General features: G+C 41.4%; 1 protein-coding gene across 3 annotated transcripts; it reads right to left on the reverse strand.

The window, feature by feature from the left end:
- Positions 1–1,227: 1,227 nt before the first annotated feature.
- ZNF330 (zinc finger protein 330) lies at positions 1,228–16,383 on the reverse strand. Of its 3 annotated transcripts, none has more exons than XM_027729652.2 (10): positions 16,293–16,383; positions 12,013–12,141; positions 11,720–11,739; positions 11,532–11,602; positions 9,347–9,426; positions 7,892–8,018; positions 7,056–7,160; positions 4,583–4,629; positions 3,347–3,464; positions 2,145–2,692 (listed from the first exon to the last, which is right to left on the reverse strand). In XM_027729652.2, the coding sequence occupies exons 2-10, from the start codon at positions 12,130–12,132 to the stop codon at positions 2,415–2,417; spliced, it is 966 nt and encodes a 321-aa protein (XP_027585453.2). In that variant the 5' UTR covers positions 12,133–12,141; positions 16,293–16,383; the 3' UTR covers positions 2,145–2,414. The 3 variants fall into 3 exon arrangements, with proteins under 3 accessions (XP_039247206.1, XP_027585453.2, XP_039247207.1); XM_039391273.1 differs by lacking the exon at positions 16,293–16,383 and adding an exon at positions 15,449–16,069; XM_039391272.1 differs by lacking the exon at positions 16,293–16,383 and having other exon boundaries at positions 1,228–2,692; positions 12,013–13,826.
- Between the last annotated feature and the right edge of the window lie 8 nt (positions 16,384–16,391).

Below are 16,391 nucleotides of genomic sequence, written 5' to 3' on the forward strand. Positions count from 1 at the left end.
TGTTTGTCTGTTCTAGCCTGAATCCACTGGATTACTTTAAAGCAGCTTAAACTTGCTTGTTTTGACCCCTGGAAGGCCAGGCACTGCAGGTCTAATACCCGGGCCCCATTTCCAGACAGGTTGACAGCACAGGCATTTTCACTGGTGTAAGCAGCAGCACAAAGAAAAAGTAAATAAATGTCCACTGAGCAGTGACCTTGCTAAATTACAGCAGGTAGCCTGAGCATCTGCTGCAGGCAGCACTTACAACGGGATCATAGGAACACACATTAGCTCTGGAGTATTGATCCTGCAAGGATCAGTGGAAGGACATTTCAATGAGAAAATGAATAATTCTTTGCTCTGATTATGATGATTAATTCTGTTATGTCAGCAGCCTTTGGCACTGCCAGTGACAGCAGATTTCATAAGGGAAAAACCTAATTCAAGAGCCAAAAACCTTAAAGAGGAATTTTGTGCATTTTAAGAAATAATATTAATAAATGACACACAAGCAGCTATAATGTTACATATATGCAGAAACACATATACTTTCCTCAGTTCTGTATAAGACTTTGTACTGATGTATAATTGTTTTGTATTTGGAACATCAGCCAGGATAAAAAACTGGCATTGTTGCTGGAATTGACCAGCCAGATGGACTCAACTTGGAAGTCTTTGGACTATATAAAGTTGAGCAGAAATTCTCTTGCAGGTGCCAATTTCACAAATAAGTGATCAGTGTTGAACTGGCAGGCATTCTGCTCCCCTCATTTCAAATTTGGTTATGCAAAAGACTAATCAAGACATCTATCAGGTACATCATTTAAGATGGCTCTTCGCTAACACATGAAATCGGAGGGCCCTGGAGTTCCAATCTTTGAAGGGGATTTGGCTTTCAGACAGTGCATTAACTGGTTTCCTCTCCAGTTCTGAAGGCATGCACTGACTAGTTGTGTTCCTTTCTCCCACAGACTTTTTTCCCTCGGGTGCCATATCCAAGTTGTGCTCTTTGTCAGCTTGTTTTTGTCTTGGATGCATTCCAGCTCTTGTCTTTCATGCATTTGGTACAAGATGCATTTAGGAGGGAAATATTGATGCCAGGTTCTCCAACCCTGTTTTATTAGGAAATGTTCATTTGGCAGTCCTAACATCACTAAAAATTATTATCAAAGGGATATGCTCTGCCAACATATGACCTTTAGCTGTTAAGAAACAGTAGAGAAAAGAAAGCACCACAAAAGCAGGTAACGCAATAATCAGTTCAGATATTTGACAGATAACAAGAAATGGCTCTCTTGCATTAAAGCATGGTATTTAGAAAGCTGGAGCAGCACTTTAGGTGGCTGCCCTGCTGTTGTGATCTGTCAGCTGTAAAACATTCCCCTGAAAAAGGAAAATAAACTCCACCACTTAGATCTGTACATTGGTAATTAACACGTTGACTTTCAAACCAGAATCACTGCAAACACTACTGCAGGTGTCACCTCCTTGCTCAGATGTGTTGATCATTTGCCTTGTACCAGCACCCTTGCACAGAATAATATTTGGACCCAGCACTTTGAACCTCGCTGTGTTTTCTCACCTTATCAATTCATATACGGGGTTGTTTCCTATCTAATTTTATTCTGTGTGTGTTTCATATGCAAGGAAAAGAGCTGAAGGCTGGGCACAGAAGAAAACAGTCTCTTTTTGATCTAATGGGAAACTGCCTTATAGATTTTTGTGGCAGAGAGGATACATGAACATTTTTATTGCCATAAAAGTTTTGATTATCTGGGGTGAACTTGTAATGACTGCATATAGCCCCACCAATTAATATCTAACACTAAAAATGCTGAAAGGCTGATGGGCAAGTACACAGAAAAATACATTAATCTGCCATACCTACATAAACAAGGAAGTTATTTTAGTGTCAATTCACACTTTGTACACAACCTGCTTTCCAACTATTCAAGGGAGATCAATATTTATGACAGTTTATTAGAGAATGCAGTTGACTTTTATTGTGCAGACCAAAAAAAAAAACGCAGTCACCAACTCACCACTGCATTAATGTATGAAATCAGTTAACAAAATGATTGTAAAAAATAACTTAATCTCTGATGAGCAAATGGAAGCAAGTTCTACAGCTCTCCCACATTCCCATGTTGATACGAGAAAATGGCATTGAACCATTATACTCAGTAACTCAGGGACACAATCTTCTGCTGCTTAGGGGAATAAAAATATTCTGATTTTTTCCCCCAGTCCCAGAACCATTGGTTCATATAAAAGAAAAGTCCCCCTTGGAGTTACAGCAGAAGTCCCACACTGTTAATTCTCTAACTTTGATATGTAAGTACCTGATAGAGCTATCCTACTGGCGTGTACACAACTCAGTGAAGCATTGCTTGGCTCCTTCCAAGTGTTTTTAGCTTGCCAGCGTACTAGGCTTAATCTTCTGATTCCTCATAATGTGCATACCCACTAGCATAGGTCCTTCCTAAATTCAAATTGCTGAAGACATCCGTGGCCTCAGAATCTGAATCCTTCCCTCCCTCATCATTGTCATCTTCATCATCGTCTTCTGCTTCGTATTCATCATATTCATCCTCACGGTCACCTGCATCTCCAGTCTTGCTGGAGGAGAGGTTTTTCCAGTAGGCATCATAACCAGAAGCTCCATCTGCATCTTCTCCTCCAGTCTGTCGGCCAAACTTCAAGGAGCGGGCTGCAGGCAGAGAAAAACCATCATGTTCCCACCCCTCAACAGCAATCCCACGTTCCCTTTCTATCCCTTTTTTCACTACTTGAAGAGCGCACGATGTTAGGCAGTCTTCTTCTAAATCTGACATTTCCAGATTCAATCCTTACTCTAACAGAACCTTTCTGCTGCTGCACACGGAAGTGCAGCCAAGTCTGTATAAACAGGAACTGCCCCCCAGGTATGTCTTAGGTTTTTAGCATAATCCTTTGGTACTCTAGCCAAGAAGACCTGCAACTGGATGTGTGCTTTGCAGACACAATACATATGGTGATTTATTCAAGAGTGGTTGGGGTAGATTGTATACATATCAAAACACATTTTGAAATTCATTAATCAGTTTCTTGTACATGAAATAAGGATTTAAGTGGTGATTTTTTTTTTTCATTTTTTTCCACAACTAAAATCTTAAACTAAACAAAAGCTTTCACTGTATTGGAATCAATTAATGATTAAGAATGAGACTGCTCAATTCTATAATTCAGAAAGTTCTTCCCAAAACAAATGCAGCAAAGCTGTGCAAAACAATTAAAAGTAACCAGATTTTACTCAGTGTTCCTAGGCAGAAAAGTAGTCACCAATGGCACTTGTATGGCTTGTTAGCTAGAGAAGCTGGCTTACTTGACATGCTCAGATCCTTTGTCTGCTGAGTTTCGTGGCCACATTTAGGGCAAGGAGGCTCTTTTCCTTTTTCCTGCTTGAAGACCTTACTTCGCACATGGTCGTCACAAAAACAAGCCTGTGGGTTGAAAGGAGAATAAAAAGGCTAAATGTTTTAATCATAGAAGCATATTCTTCAGCAAGAAGCAAGCAGAAAACCTGTTTTAACAGCAGCAGGGTTTTCTGGTTGGGATTAAAATGTAATGAGGTCTATCTGCAGTGGATGTGGGTCTGTGCACAGCACAACCACTCTGTGCTGAATGTAGTTCCACAGCTTCCTGGGGAAGAGGCTGCATAAAAGTGCCAAAAAACAAGCAGAGAAAGTAATGTACTCGAGGGCTGGATTGTAGTGCTGCCCACGAGGATCCTGGCAAACCTGGGTTTACACTGACAAGCCTAAATAAAACACAATGAGATATTTGCCAGAACATTATGCAGTGGCCTAAAGGCAAGAATTAGAGCCGGAAAGTTCACACGTTGAACACCAGGGTGCAGTGAAGATACCCAGAGAAAGGAACAATTTGGGATATGCCATCGATGCCATGGGAGAGTGCAGGGAAACATATGGAGGGTAAGAAGAGTAAGAGCAGGCAATGAACCAGCATCTGGAGAAATCTGGGCAATGCTGACGATGAAGCAGGTGGAACTTTTTATACAAAATTATTTCTGAGTGTGTAAAACCACGAGCCTGATGTCAACAAGTTAGTCTGTTCACATGTAAAACTGGATTAGCTGTGGAGATTATTTCTGTTGGATCCAGGCTGCAGCAATTTCTGCTCAGATTGACCATTAAACTTGACTGTTTAAAAAAAACAACAACTTTTTTAATGATTGTAGATCCACACTGTATCAAAACATATTACAAAGCTTTGGATTCTGTTCAAAGCCAAGGATTTGTTTTGTTATTTTGTTTTTTTTTTCAAAGACCCAACATGGTACAGGCCCAATTTAAACTAAGAGGGCTGGACGAAGTGAAGATCACCTCAGCTGGCATAATGATGCACAACACTTGCTAGTGGTTAACAGGCAAGCACAGATAAAAGACCTTTTGCCCCCCAGAGGTCTGCCCCCTAAAATATAATACAAAAATATTACATTTTTTTAATAATGGAGAGGAAGACATGACAAGACCTGATACCAGCCTTGGAGACCAAGAAGAATGAACCTAAAATCACAGCTACCCACAACTGTCTTTACCTTACAACGCAGGCACGAATGCTGCCCAAGCCTGTTACAGGAAACACCTGTTGGAGAAAATCAATATGTCAAATTCAGTACTTGGAAACTGCAGACCTGTGATGTGTTTAAAACCTTGTAAAAGTATGTAATACCATTACTGAGGCATTTGTTTTTAATTCCCTGATATAACTGTACAATGGCAATGTGAAACAGCCATTTTACCATATAGTACCCTTTTACTAGATTTTTTTTTCAACCCTAAGCCTCATGGCATTAATGTAATCTGATACCAAAAAAAAAAACCAACCTCAAGAGGGGAAAAAGTTTAATTATTTCTTGAGCTTCCAAACTTTTAAAAACAGAAGTTTCAGAAGAAATTTGGTATTAAGCGACCATCTTGCTTCTCCTTTTCTCACAACATCAAAAGAAGGAGTGATAGCGACGTGAGAACACTTAAAGCTTGCAAACTTCCAAACCTAGGAATGTTATGTTCCATATTTTCTGTCATATCATCTGGAAATGCACTTGATTGCACACAAGTTCATACGAAAGTCTATCTGTGTTAAAGAACTGGACCTGGCACACAAGCTATAAGGAGCAGAATCAGTGCCCAAAATCTAACTTGTCTTGAGCTTCAAATTGTTTTTTTATTCCACTAGAGGGAGTACAGTAAAGGCAAACACTCAGGAACTGGCAGAAACGTGAAGCTGGGTGAATAGTTACTCCTCAAGAAGCAATAATATGTATTTTATCAGTCTCTGTGTGAGTATTTATTCCCTTTCACCTTGCTTTGCCCCTGTGACAGTGAAGTTTTTGAATAATAAATATCACGAGTTCTCCACATGAGCAGGACAGCCACGGGATTTAGAGCTCTGTCATGTGCTTAAAGATGGAAATGATAATGCATTTATATTTGTCATTTCTTGAGTATCTGCACTTTAAAAAACTTCTCTCAGATAGTGATGGGAAGTAACACTACCCTTTTCACAGCTAGAATGGATTTAGACTACAATTGCATGACCACATTTAAAGTTTCTGTATTCTGTAAAAATCCTGTATCTTTTCCAAGTCAGTGCTGTGCCACAAAACATTGAACACAGTGAAAAAAACCTCAAAAAAACTTTCGCCCTATTCAGGGTGTGATCACATCTGTGAATTAAAAGCTTCCAACAATCATTGAAAAAACATTCTTGTGGAACAGTTGTTGCTGCTTCAGCATTGCTATGCAGGAAGGTATTCAGGCAGAATACATCAAGGGAAGCTAAGGAAGGCTCAGAGAACAGCTGGCTGGGAACAAAAGGATGGGAGATGAAAAAGAGATAAGAGATTTCTACAGACACCAACTAGAACATTGAAATCAACAAACATTCTAAACCAGGAGAGATAAATTAGGACAAGAGATTGGTCAGTTCTAAAGAAAACAGTCTTAAGATAAAGAGCACCTTGAATTTCTACAATAATGATTGAAAAAAACTTTATAGTTAAAATACAGGCAAACAAGTTTTAGAAAGGACAAACAAATGTCTCATGAGATAAACTAAATAGTCATTCATGGTGGATAGAGAAGGAATACTTCTACAAAAATTTAGTTATTTCAAACATGCATAGTCTTGGCTTGTTGGTGTTTTATTTTGTGGGTTTTTTTTTAACTTCCCTTGAAATTTCCCTGTTTGAGCCAGAGATGAGCAGCGAGTGAGCAAAGTCAGGCATTGCCATCATGTCCTCTTATAAACACCAGTTTCAGTTTTGTCCACACAATTAATCAAAGTTCAAAAGGACATAAAGTCTTCAGCTACCTGTTCTTTGCCCAGCAAGAGTGGACATGTATCAACACTTGATACATTACTGATACACATGTCCACTGGTTAATGAGGAAATGAAAACTGAAATCATGCTCTGGATTATTTTTGTCACTTCTTTCTGTCTCCCTGAATCAGAGGATGGCTCCTGACTGAGTCATGGCCTTCCTCAGGACTTCAACAGCTGCCAACTCTTCATCAACACACAGGCCTTCCACAGCAACGTGGGAAAGTTTAGCCAGTCTAACAGAGGTGGCATTGTTTGGGGCAGCTGTTTTCCACGAGGAACAGGTATCTAGAAATAGCTCATCACATGGTCAGAAGAGTGGAAGACAGCTCCTCCTGCCTGCAGAGCTTTGTGGAGTAAAAAAGCAGCATCAGCAATTCCAGCTGTTTTGCTGCAGTCCTGGCCACTGCCAACACTCCAACTTTGGAGACTGCTGGCTCCTGCAAAGGCAGCTTCCCATGGGAGGCCTGTAAGAGCCTGGCAGGAAAACAACTGCCATGTATACTCTGCCATGGAGGAAGGTCAGAGACAAAAGTTCCAGTCTGGATAACTGAATACCAAGAGCTGGCACATACGAAAAAGGCAAAAGCTGGGAAAGGTGATAACAGAGCATTCTGGAGCACAGAGGAAGCAAGTGGAGACCCTGCTTAGCTGTGGTGAAAGGGACTATGAATAACTAACTCACATTTAAACGTCTCTGCTTCCAGAACTTGGCAGCTGGCTTGATGTTCAAACTGATCGTCTTCACAGAGGAAATCATGGCAAAAAGAGCAGGCGAATATTCTGCCTCCTGAAAGATTTATCAAGGCAAAATAATCAGCAATGGGCACAGGCATCAAGTTCTGCTCTGCAAACAGTTTAGGCAGTAATTCTGACGGAAGACCAGGTCTCCCTGGCCTCACTAATGCTTCAACAAAGTCCTAAATTAGGCACTGCCATCCATTTCTACACTGACAAATACCTTGTTTCCTACAATACAAGACAGCATAAATATAAAAAGAGTATTATTTCTAGTACTTTTCTTTAATTCAACTATAGCGTTAAGTATTTTCCTTAAATCAGATCATATTCTCATCCAGTCTCCTTCCCTCCCACCCCCTTAGCTCTGATATAAGCTTGGAATAAACATTTTAAAGGATTCCACAAATCGAGACCAGTATGGTTTGCTAAGCAATCTGGAATCCAAATACCTGTGCTAGTGCAGAAGAACAGAGTGGGAATGGCAGAAGACTCTGTTGGCAATTTGATGCAGTGCTTAATTATGCAAATAATTAGGCTGATAGAACCATTATACTTTAGATGACACAGTCATCCCTGACTTGAGCACTGTATGTTCTTGAGCAGGTTGTTTAGTTTCCCCACTGCATAATGTCTATTTTTAAAACGGGGAGAATCCTTGCTTTGAACAAACATACTTGCAAGGACTAATCAGTGAGGAATAAAAACGCTGTTAAGAATAAAGGTGTAGTATCCTAAGCAATACAATTTACATTTTCTTATTTTTACATGTGAGCAACCTACCATGGTCCCAGACACTTCTTTCACACTCAATACATTCTGCATCTGCGAGAGGGCAGATACACGCGTGTGTGCTGAGACACTTCCTCCCGTGACACACCCAAGCTTCACAGAAATCACAGATTGCACCCTGCAATTACAGAAAGATTATCACCTCTGGACTTCTGCAATACCTAGAGAGACACTCTGACTCCTCAGTCCTCAGTGTGTCCTCGTATCCCTTCTCTCAGTGGGTTCATTTCGGTTGACTGGGAGAGTACTGAACCGCATCTGTATTCCTATCAAGCTGCTCCTCAGTTCATCTTGTTTGTTATTCATTTCTGCAGGACTAAATATGATGGTCAATAACTTGGTTTTCTCCTTTTTCTGTCTTTTACATTTATTTTCTTAAATTGTGCGCATGAAAATTTTGTCCTCCAGTTGAAACCTGAGATCCACAAAGGATAACAGTGTTTTGGCAAAAATGGAATTTCAAAAAAGACATGAAAAATGCCAATAGTTTCTTACAGCTGAAGTCACTCATTCAGATTTTAAACCATGCTATATTAGAGCACATCCCTGCAGAGAGCAAAGATCAAATAACTCATTAGAAGTAAGTTAGACTCTTTAACTTTCATTTTGATTAAATTACAAGATCTTCACACCAGCTATCCTTTAATGCAGCATTTAAGAAGCCTCCTCAGCCCATATGTAACTAACTACCATGTGCATGACATGCACACAAAACTAAGAAAGCAATGTGAATGCAAAATAATTTTTGAGGCATTCACTATTGCATGAGTGAATGCATGGGACGAGTTCAAGAACATCAGAATGTAAAGGCAAGCTGTGTTACTGAGAAAAGCTGACTGTCAACTGGAGGGGGAAACAGGACAGAGGTTTAGTCCACATAGGCTTAATCTAGAGGCTGTCACATGTCAAACCTCGCTTTCCAGAATGGAGACACCAACTTGTCCTTCTTAGAACAAAAATTCAAAGGCCTGAAGCTATGATTATCTTCTTCAAGAGCCCAAATGAGGGTTTATGTTAAGTAAAATTCCTCCCTAACACTATGGAACAGATTCCTCTCTGTGATACAGATGATCTCTGCAATACTAAGACAACAGTAACAAAAGTCTGCAGGTCTTTGCAGAATGATCCTGGATTGTAATAAAGACTGAGAATTGGATATGGGGCATGTAAGCTGCAATGCTGTTCATGCATGTGCTTAAGAGCCTGCCACCAAGACAGATCCACTAGCATCCAGGATGTGTTGGAGCTTGCAGGAGCTGAATCTAAAAATGCAAAATTTGGGTTTTCAGTATAAGGGAAAAATCAGTTTCTTATAGTAAAACAAGGGGGGAAAAAAACTTGGCACGGTACATGCTATCATTCCATAAAGCTGTTCTATTTTCTTTCAGAAAGATTTGCACAAAATAACCTCATACTGCTAAAAAGGCTTTAATTTTGTATACATACCACCATTGCTAGTCCAGTACCATACACACCAGCGTGTTTTATGACACAGTCTGAAGACTTCATCATGCATTTGGTTTTTCCTGTTTAAAATAAAAAGGCAAGCAACCATAAGAAAACTATAGAAAAAACAGTAGAATGCACGTTCATATAACAACAGCACTTCACTAAATACCTGAGCCTAACTGTAAATCTAGGTAAAAATAATGCAAATAAAGATGTCTGAATTATTGCTGCATCCTGCAACCCACTTTCACATCTCCCTTAGGTTATATTATTGTCTCTTTTCAGCCCAAACCTCTCGCCCCTGTACTGAGATAAAAAGGCAATGTGTTGGTTTTGCTCTATGTTTTGAGGCAACGGCAAAAATGTCAAATGTCAAAACAAACCAAAGAACAAAACTAAGGTCAAACTCAAGCCATGATATCTTAAAAACCTGTATTTAAAATTGCTGCTGGTTCTGTCCCATCATAAAAGCAGCACATGCTGTGTGCAAGGCACAAGAAAAAAACCCATGTGTTTAATTACTTGCAAGTACTTGGATACTTGGTTTTTTTGGTCGTTGGTTGTTTTGTTGGTTTTTTTTCTTTTTAAAAAAACATAGATTAGTTTCTAGAAAAAATAATTCACTTTAAATACAGGGGACAGGTGGGAGAAAAAGCCACAGCCTGCACCTAAAAGTCATTCTGACACAAGCAAGCAGCAAGGGTGACAATTTTCCCCTAGTCCTTGTCTCTGACATAAATAGCTCTACCAAAAAGATCCACACTCTGTCTGCAAAAGATCTTGTAGTCAGCTCAGGCTACTGCAGTGGAGTTTTATCACTGATTCAAGTTGTGCTGCCATGGACCCCTTTGGTGTGTCTGTTATTGCCTGCTTAGAGAAACCAACAGCAAGTTGCTCCCTGCCCACCCACTCAAGGCCTGAAAAACCAAATTCTACTCTGAAAATATTTAAATCCCAGTATGCAGAGTTTTGTATTACACCAAAAGTCAGTTACCAAAGGGCCCTTGGAGGGTGAGGAAGTACCAGTGGTGGGCTGAGCTGGGCAATGAGGGGTGGGAGGGCATTACTCAGTCTGGAGCACTGTAGTACAGCTACCTCGCTCCCATCCCTCAGAGACTTCTCTAAGAAAGGTGCTGTTGGTTTGTAGTGTCTGTCCCCCTTGATCAAACATGAAACAGCTCTGGTGGCCTTTGTTTGGAAAACCCTTGGACTCAATATAATTTTATGGTTGTTGATAGGAATGCTTTTCCTCTAGAAACATACTCCAGATTAAAATAAACTCAACACACAGGAGTCACCTTCAGATGTGTATCATAAGACAGAGAGCATGTTTTTAGTACTTCACTGCATGATGACAGAAGGAAGACTCATGAAGGATGACACACTGCCAGTGCACAGTAACAGCCTGGCACCCAGAAACGCTCAGAATCTGCAGGTCACAACAAAGGCACTGGAAGCTGCAGATGTCAGCAGCTCTGAGAGTCAAACAACAAAACAGCCAAATTGCTTAATGACAAATTGAAAATCTGCAAGGATGTGTTGGAACAGTGAAACAACAAAATTCACCTCAGTAAGAAATGAATATCGACATCTGCAAGCAAGCAGCTGTTTGAAAACAAAGGGCATCTTTGATTCAGAGTAGAGCTCCATCACTAGGAGTCCTTTTCTTCTAATTTCAAAGCATCAGCCCTCTAGCCCATATAAATAAAATAAGCAACATACTACATTACAACCCCATGCAAGATGAATAATGTACTGTTGCTTTAATTGATACTGAACTGACTAGAAATTATATAATCCCTAAAAAAGCAGTATTTATTGGTGACTTGCCAGCAGTCAGAGCATTCTTAGTTTTGCTACCATTACCAAACAATAGTCCACATGGTAAATGTAGGGAAACAGTCAGATATTCTCAAACCCAAAAGGCAGTGAGACAAATTCTTCCAAAGATCAAATGCTGAAGACAAGTCCAGACTTGCAAACCTCTGGAGGTCAGAGGCACACACATTAGTGCATGACCAAACAAGGTCACTTCTCAAGGAGGGTATTCACAGCAGATTTAAAAGAACCTGCTCCACAAACCACAAAGGTACTTCTAGACAAAGGTACTCTAACAAAGGTACTGAGAGTTTAACACCACAAACAGGACTGAGGACAGTTTTCATTCATTAATTCTACTCACCACATTGTGCACAAATGGGTAATTTCTGAACAGAGTTACAGAAGTAGCAAAAAGCTCTGTTCTTCTGTCGTCTAGGCACATGGAGAAGGAACCGAAAGAAAAAGAAAGCAAGCATTAAAAAAGACCCATGAAATGTTTGAAACCAATTAATATTAAACTACTGGGTTTAGAAGGGGAAAAATTCTTACCTTTGGCACTTATCACATTCCTAAAAAGAAGAAATAAAACACTGGTAATTATTTTCGTTCTAGGTAAAATATATAAAATTTGCAGACACCCACAGGGACTCTGAATTCTTATGATTAGGATCCAAACTTTCTATTCAATATTATACATCTAATGCAAATGTAAGCTTAAATATAAAGGAGAAACAGTAGGAAGAATGACATTCTTATGGCATTAAATACATTTACGTATTATCACCGGTTTAACATGATTTAAAATAACGTGTTTTAATATAAAATACTTTGGGTTATTTTACCATTGAAGCATTACAAGGATGTTTGGCCAAATCTATGTTGGCTCTTGAAGCCCTTATCTGCTTTTCACGTTCTCGACGGTTCTCAGCTTTCTTACGAGCACCAGTCTTCTTTTTAGGCATATTCACTATCTGTGGGGGGGGAAAAATAGGTATGTGACGAATGCACACAGAATTATGTATGTAAGTACAGGGATACACATGACACATCCACTAAAACTGCATCTTGGAGTTCACAGGTTAACTGTGCTTTGTCCATTTCCTTTTCTGAAAGTTTCTTTTCAAAGGCAGAAGGGGCCAGTCCATGAGGAAAAGCCATGTGATGAACCATAAAGAATCTTGTGATCTGAAAAAGACTTTGCTGTTCAACTTTGTGTTGAACTATCTTTGAAGTGTTCTGTCTTGGAAAAAAAAGGAAACCACTATGTTTGTGGGCTTGTTTGTGATGGGCCTCTGGTTTTGGTTTGCCTTGTCTGTTTAATAAGGAAAATATTCAGCTCATTTCCTCTTTCACATCTTATTCTCAGTAACTGCTTCATTCAGTTAAAAAGCATTCTTCAGGTAAGCAAAAAGTGGTGTACTGCAAAAATGCAAATTTCACACTTCATGAAGGCTGAGAAAACAAAATGTCATTATACAGATTTAAGAGCTATGACAAAGGGATGTTTGTACTGCTTATTTATCATTCTAGCATATTGGCAATAATGAAGAGATGAGCATGCATTGCTTTGAAGACACCATTGTTTTCCAAAAAGGATTCACACTAAGTTAATTCTGTTTGGTTCCATTCTAACATTCTAGGAGGGAACCAGTGCAACACAGTGGTGAGACCATCAGGCAAACAATCAGACCACTGGTCTCTTGCCATGTCCACGATGAACTGTGCAGTACTCACATATGCTTAAGTTTACTTTGTGTTTATAATAAATTAGCAAGGATTATCCTGACTCCATGAAATGGACAACTGAGAGATTCAAGGTGTGGCCTGATGTAAGAATTTCTCTCGTCAACACAGGCACTTCCTTAGGCTCCATCTTTATCATCCCCTTATTTCTGATGATGTAACTGTTCTTGGTGTCCTGTTCTAAAACAGATACAGGTTAAAAACAAAACTAAAAACAAACCAACAAGCACCACCAAGGCCCAGATTAGCACAGTCTGATGGTGGAAGACGGTCAAAAGGGGCAGCAGTTTACTTAGCAAGCATGGGAATGAGAAAGCAGCTAAGGATGAGGTGATGATCACTGACAAAAACTTGCCTGTTCTAAAAAAATACTCTCAATTCTACGAACCAACTTCTTTGTATTGCAGCTACCAAATCACACTTCCTTGCAGACAATAGAATGGCTAAACATCTTTCCAGGTGTTTAGCTCTTATTTTGGTACCTCACCAGTGCTTGTTTTGAAAATCTGGCCTCTCCAGCAAGCTGCCCCAACACATATTGCACTTGTACAACTAACCCACAGTTCTTTTAGCTACAAGTACACCTACCAGTGGTCCTTGCTCTGCCTCTGATTTCTAAATCTGCAGAAAAACATCTTCAGACAATTGGTAATTGAGACTCAAGTGTCATCCTAACATCTCAATCTCCACTTAAGGAGTTTGAAGAAAATCACTGCAGACTTGGAGCTTGGCAAAAACTGGCCCACACGATGAGACAGCTCTGCCCAGGTAACCTCTGATGATTCCAGTAGAGTCTGTGGGTGGATATTAGGGCCACTGGCTTAAGGAAGTGAGAGGTACCTGCTCTCCTCAGCCTCCTCCCTAACTCCAAGCAGACATGCATGCTACCATCTGTAAGGATAGTTTCAGCCCCAACAGGCAGCCAATTCTAGCATCTTAAACTTGGAAGAAAAATGTTCAAAAGGTCTTATAAAATAAACTGAAGAATCCTAACTTTTCTGAACACAGAAATATATTGTCCTGACCAAATACTAAAATTTGGGTTTGATAGCACACATAAATCAGTTTTCTCACCCTGCAGCATTTTGCACCGTATTTAAATTGTATTAGTGCCATATTTTGTAGTCAAAATTATATTGCTGTGCTGCCTGCAGGCAACTGTCATCATTCTAGAGAGTGACATTTCAGTCCGATATGAAGCTGCACACGAATTTTCAGACAACTCAAATGCTGATTTAACAACAGAATCTAATGGTTAGTATTTATACCTAGACTTCTTCCCATTACCTCATAATCCAAAGCACCAAAGTGACAAACTGTTTTCATGAAAAGCACTGCCTCAGTGACTACTGAGGACACAGGTTATTAGAAACCTTCTAGGTGGTAGTTTTTAGAAAGTTGCACTAAACTAAGTAACAACAGAACTGCAACGTCAGGTCCTTTTAACAAAGCTATGGAGTCAGTCCAGGCTTTCAGACACCATCCAGTAACAACAACAGCCTATAGATCAATATTCTTATCACTCTTTCCCTCTGAGCTTCCACTTAAGATTTGTTTGTTGTCTTTGCCCTGAGTTCAATTTTTTTAGGAAACTTACCTTGTTTTAAATTTTGGATTAGAGCTTAATAGCGTTATGGTTCCAGAAATTATGACAGCATAAGCTTTGTTTACATGCAATTCATTTCAAATCAGAGTATCGTCTCTTTTGAAACCACTAATTAGTATTTAAATGCCTCTGCTGTATGTTCTACCTCCACTTGTGACACACCTTTGCCAAATGCTCGGGCAGCAAAGACCCGGTGGAATCTGCTGGCTTTCCCATGCTCCCCTGAAGGGTGCACGGGAGAGAAAAGTGCATCTGGAAGACCTAAAACAACAGGTTATAGGTCCACGCCTGGTTCCCTCCTCAGCCCCAGAGGGTACGGCCACGCTGCCCCATGCAGTGTGGGAGCCCCTGAAATGGGAAGGGTGTTTTCACCATTTGAAGTTTCCTACTTGGGAGCAAAATGCTGGGCCAGAGCAGCAGCTGCAGCAGTGAGTGTGGCTCTCCAGCTTAAGGGCTGATGCTGTGGCACGAGAAAGCACAGAGTTTGGATATCAGAAGTGGTGTTGGGGAATGTTTAGGTTGGGTATCAGAAAAAGGTTCTTCCCCCAGAGGATAGTTACGTGCTGTAACAGGCTCCCCAGGGAAGTGGTCACAGCTCCAAGGCTGACAGAGTTCAAGAAGCATTTGGATGATGCTCTCAGGGGCATGGTGTGACTCTTGGGGATGGTCCTGTGCAGGGCCAGGTATCAAAAGACTGTGTATGAGGTGAGCAGCAGCTCAAAGCAAAAGCCCTAATATGTGTTATGTGAGTACTGGGTCTGCAGCACCGTGTTCCATCCCGTAAATTTTCACCTACTGTTGCTCATGTGCTGCATTATATGCTGAGGTAAACACAGGCAAAGACCACAGGCAGAACTCCCACCATAGCTCCAAAGACTGACTGTGTATTTTAACTGATGGTTGTGCTGTGTAAGATACATTAACAACACCTGGTATCCAAGTTCTGCTGGAGTCACACCATGCCTGTGCCTTCTTATCCTTGCGGAGGTCCCAAAGACAAACACTGACTGCACCAGCAGATTTCTGGATCTCCTGTGCTGAGCAGGACATTGCCTTGTGTTGTATTATCTTGTGGTATAGGAACCACATCATGAAGAGCTGAAACAAGCAATTCATTGGTGGGGCAGGGGAGCTGGCGGGTTACCCTTGTCATCCCACAAACACCAACACCCAAAAGAGGCTTTCTGTATTCCAAGCATTCTTATACTTGACCATCAAATACTTTCTACCTCACACATATTCAAAATCTGTTTCACCACTCATACAAAAATTACAGCGTTAAAAAAAAAAAAAAAATCCGCATTAGCAGTAGTTCATAAGAATTGTCCTGGCACTGTGATTTGCCGTGACTTCATCTTTTGGAAGCAAAGCGGCTACAAACTGCACCGTGGGACCGCAGCGCCCGGGGACTGCCGCGCTGGTCAGCGCCCAGGGCTGGAGGGGCTTCCTCAGGCACCTCTCCGGCACATTCCCCGCTCGGGAGCGGCACCTCGTCCCGCCGGGAGCCCGGCGAGCCCTGCCACGGCATCACGCTGCCAACCTGGATGGCCGCGCTCCGTGCTTCCAGGGACCTGGACACGGGGAATCCAGGCACTGCTTCGCTCGCTAGGGCAGGGAAGCCGCGGGGAACGGGAACCCTCAGCGCCCCCCGCCCACCCCCGATCGTTCCCAGCCCTCCCTCCCACTTCCCGCTCCCCTCTCCCACCTCCCTGTCGCCGTTCCCGGCTCCCTTTCCCCGTTCCCAGCTCCCTCTTCCCCGTTCCCCGCTCCCACCTGGCTCCGGCGGCCGTGCGGAAGCCGGAAGCGCCGGCTCTCCGCGGTGCGCTGCCCGCCCGGCCCGCGCCGCCCGGCGCGAACGTTCCGGGGGCGGCC

The sequence above is a fragment of the Pipra filicauda genome, unplaced genomic scaffold (assembly GCF_003945595.2).
Source record: "Pipra filicauda isolate LSUMZ 115617 unplaced genomic scaffold, ASM394559v2 scaffold92_size2517590_pilon, whole genome shotgun sequence".
In the NCBI taxonomy this organism is placed as follows: domain Eukaryota; kingdom Metazoa; phylum Chordata; class Aves; order Passeriformes; family Pipridae; genus Pipra; species Pipra filicauda.

What these genes read in the sequence shown, in the direction of transcription:
- ZNF330 (XM_039391272.1), bottom strand. Translation starts at nt 12,219, where the DNA reads ATGTGTCATGTGTATCCCTGTACTTACATACATAATTCTGTGTGCATT. An exon ending in GTACTGGACTAGCAATGGTG is followed by an intron (nt 8,019 to 9,346) that starts GTATGTATACAA and finishes CTGTAATTGCAG; the next exon opens with GGTGCAATCTGTGATTTCTG. An exon ending in AAAGGATCTGAGCATGTCAA is followed by an intron (nt 2,693 to 3,346) that starts GTAAGCCAGCTT and finishes CTCTGCCTGCAG; the next exon opens with CCCGCTCCTTGAAGTTTGGC.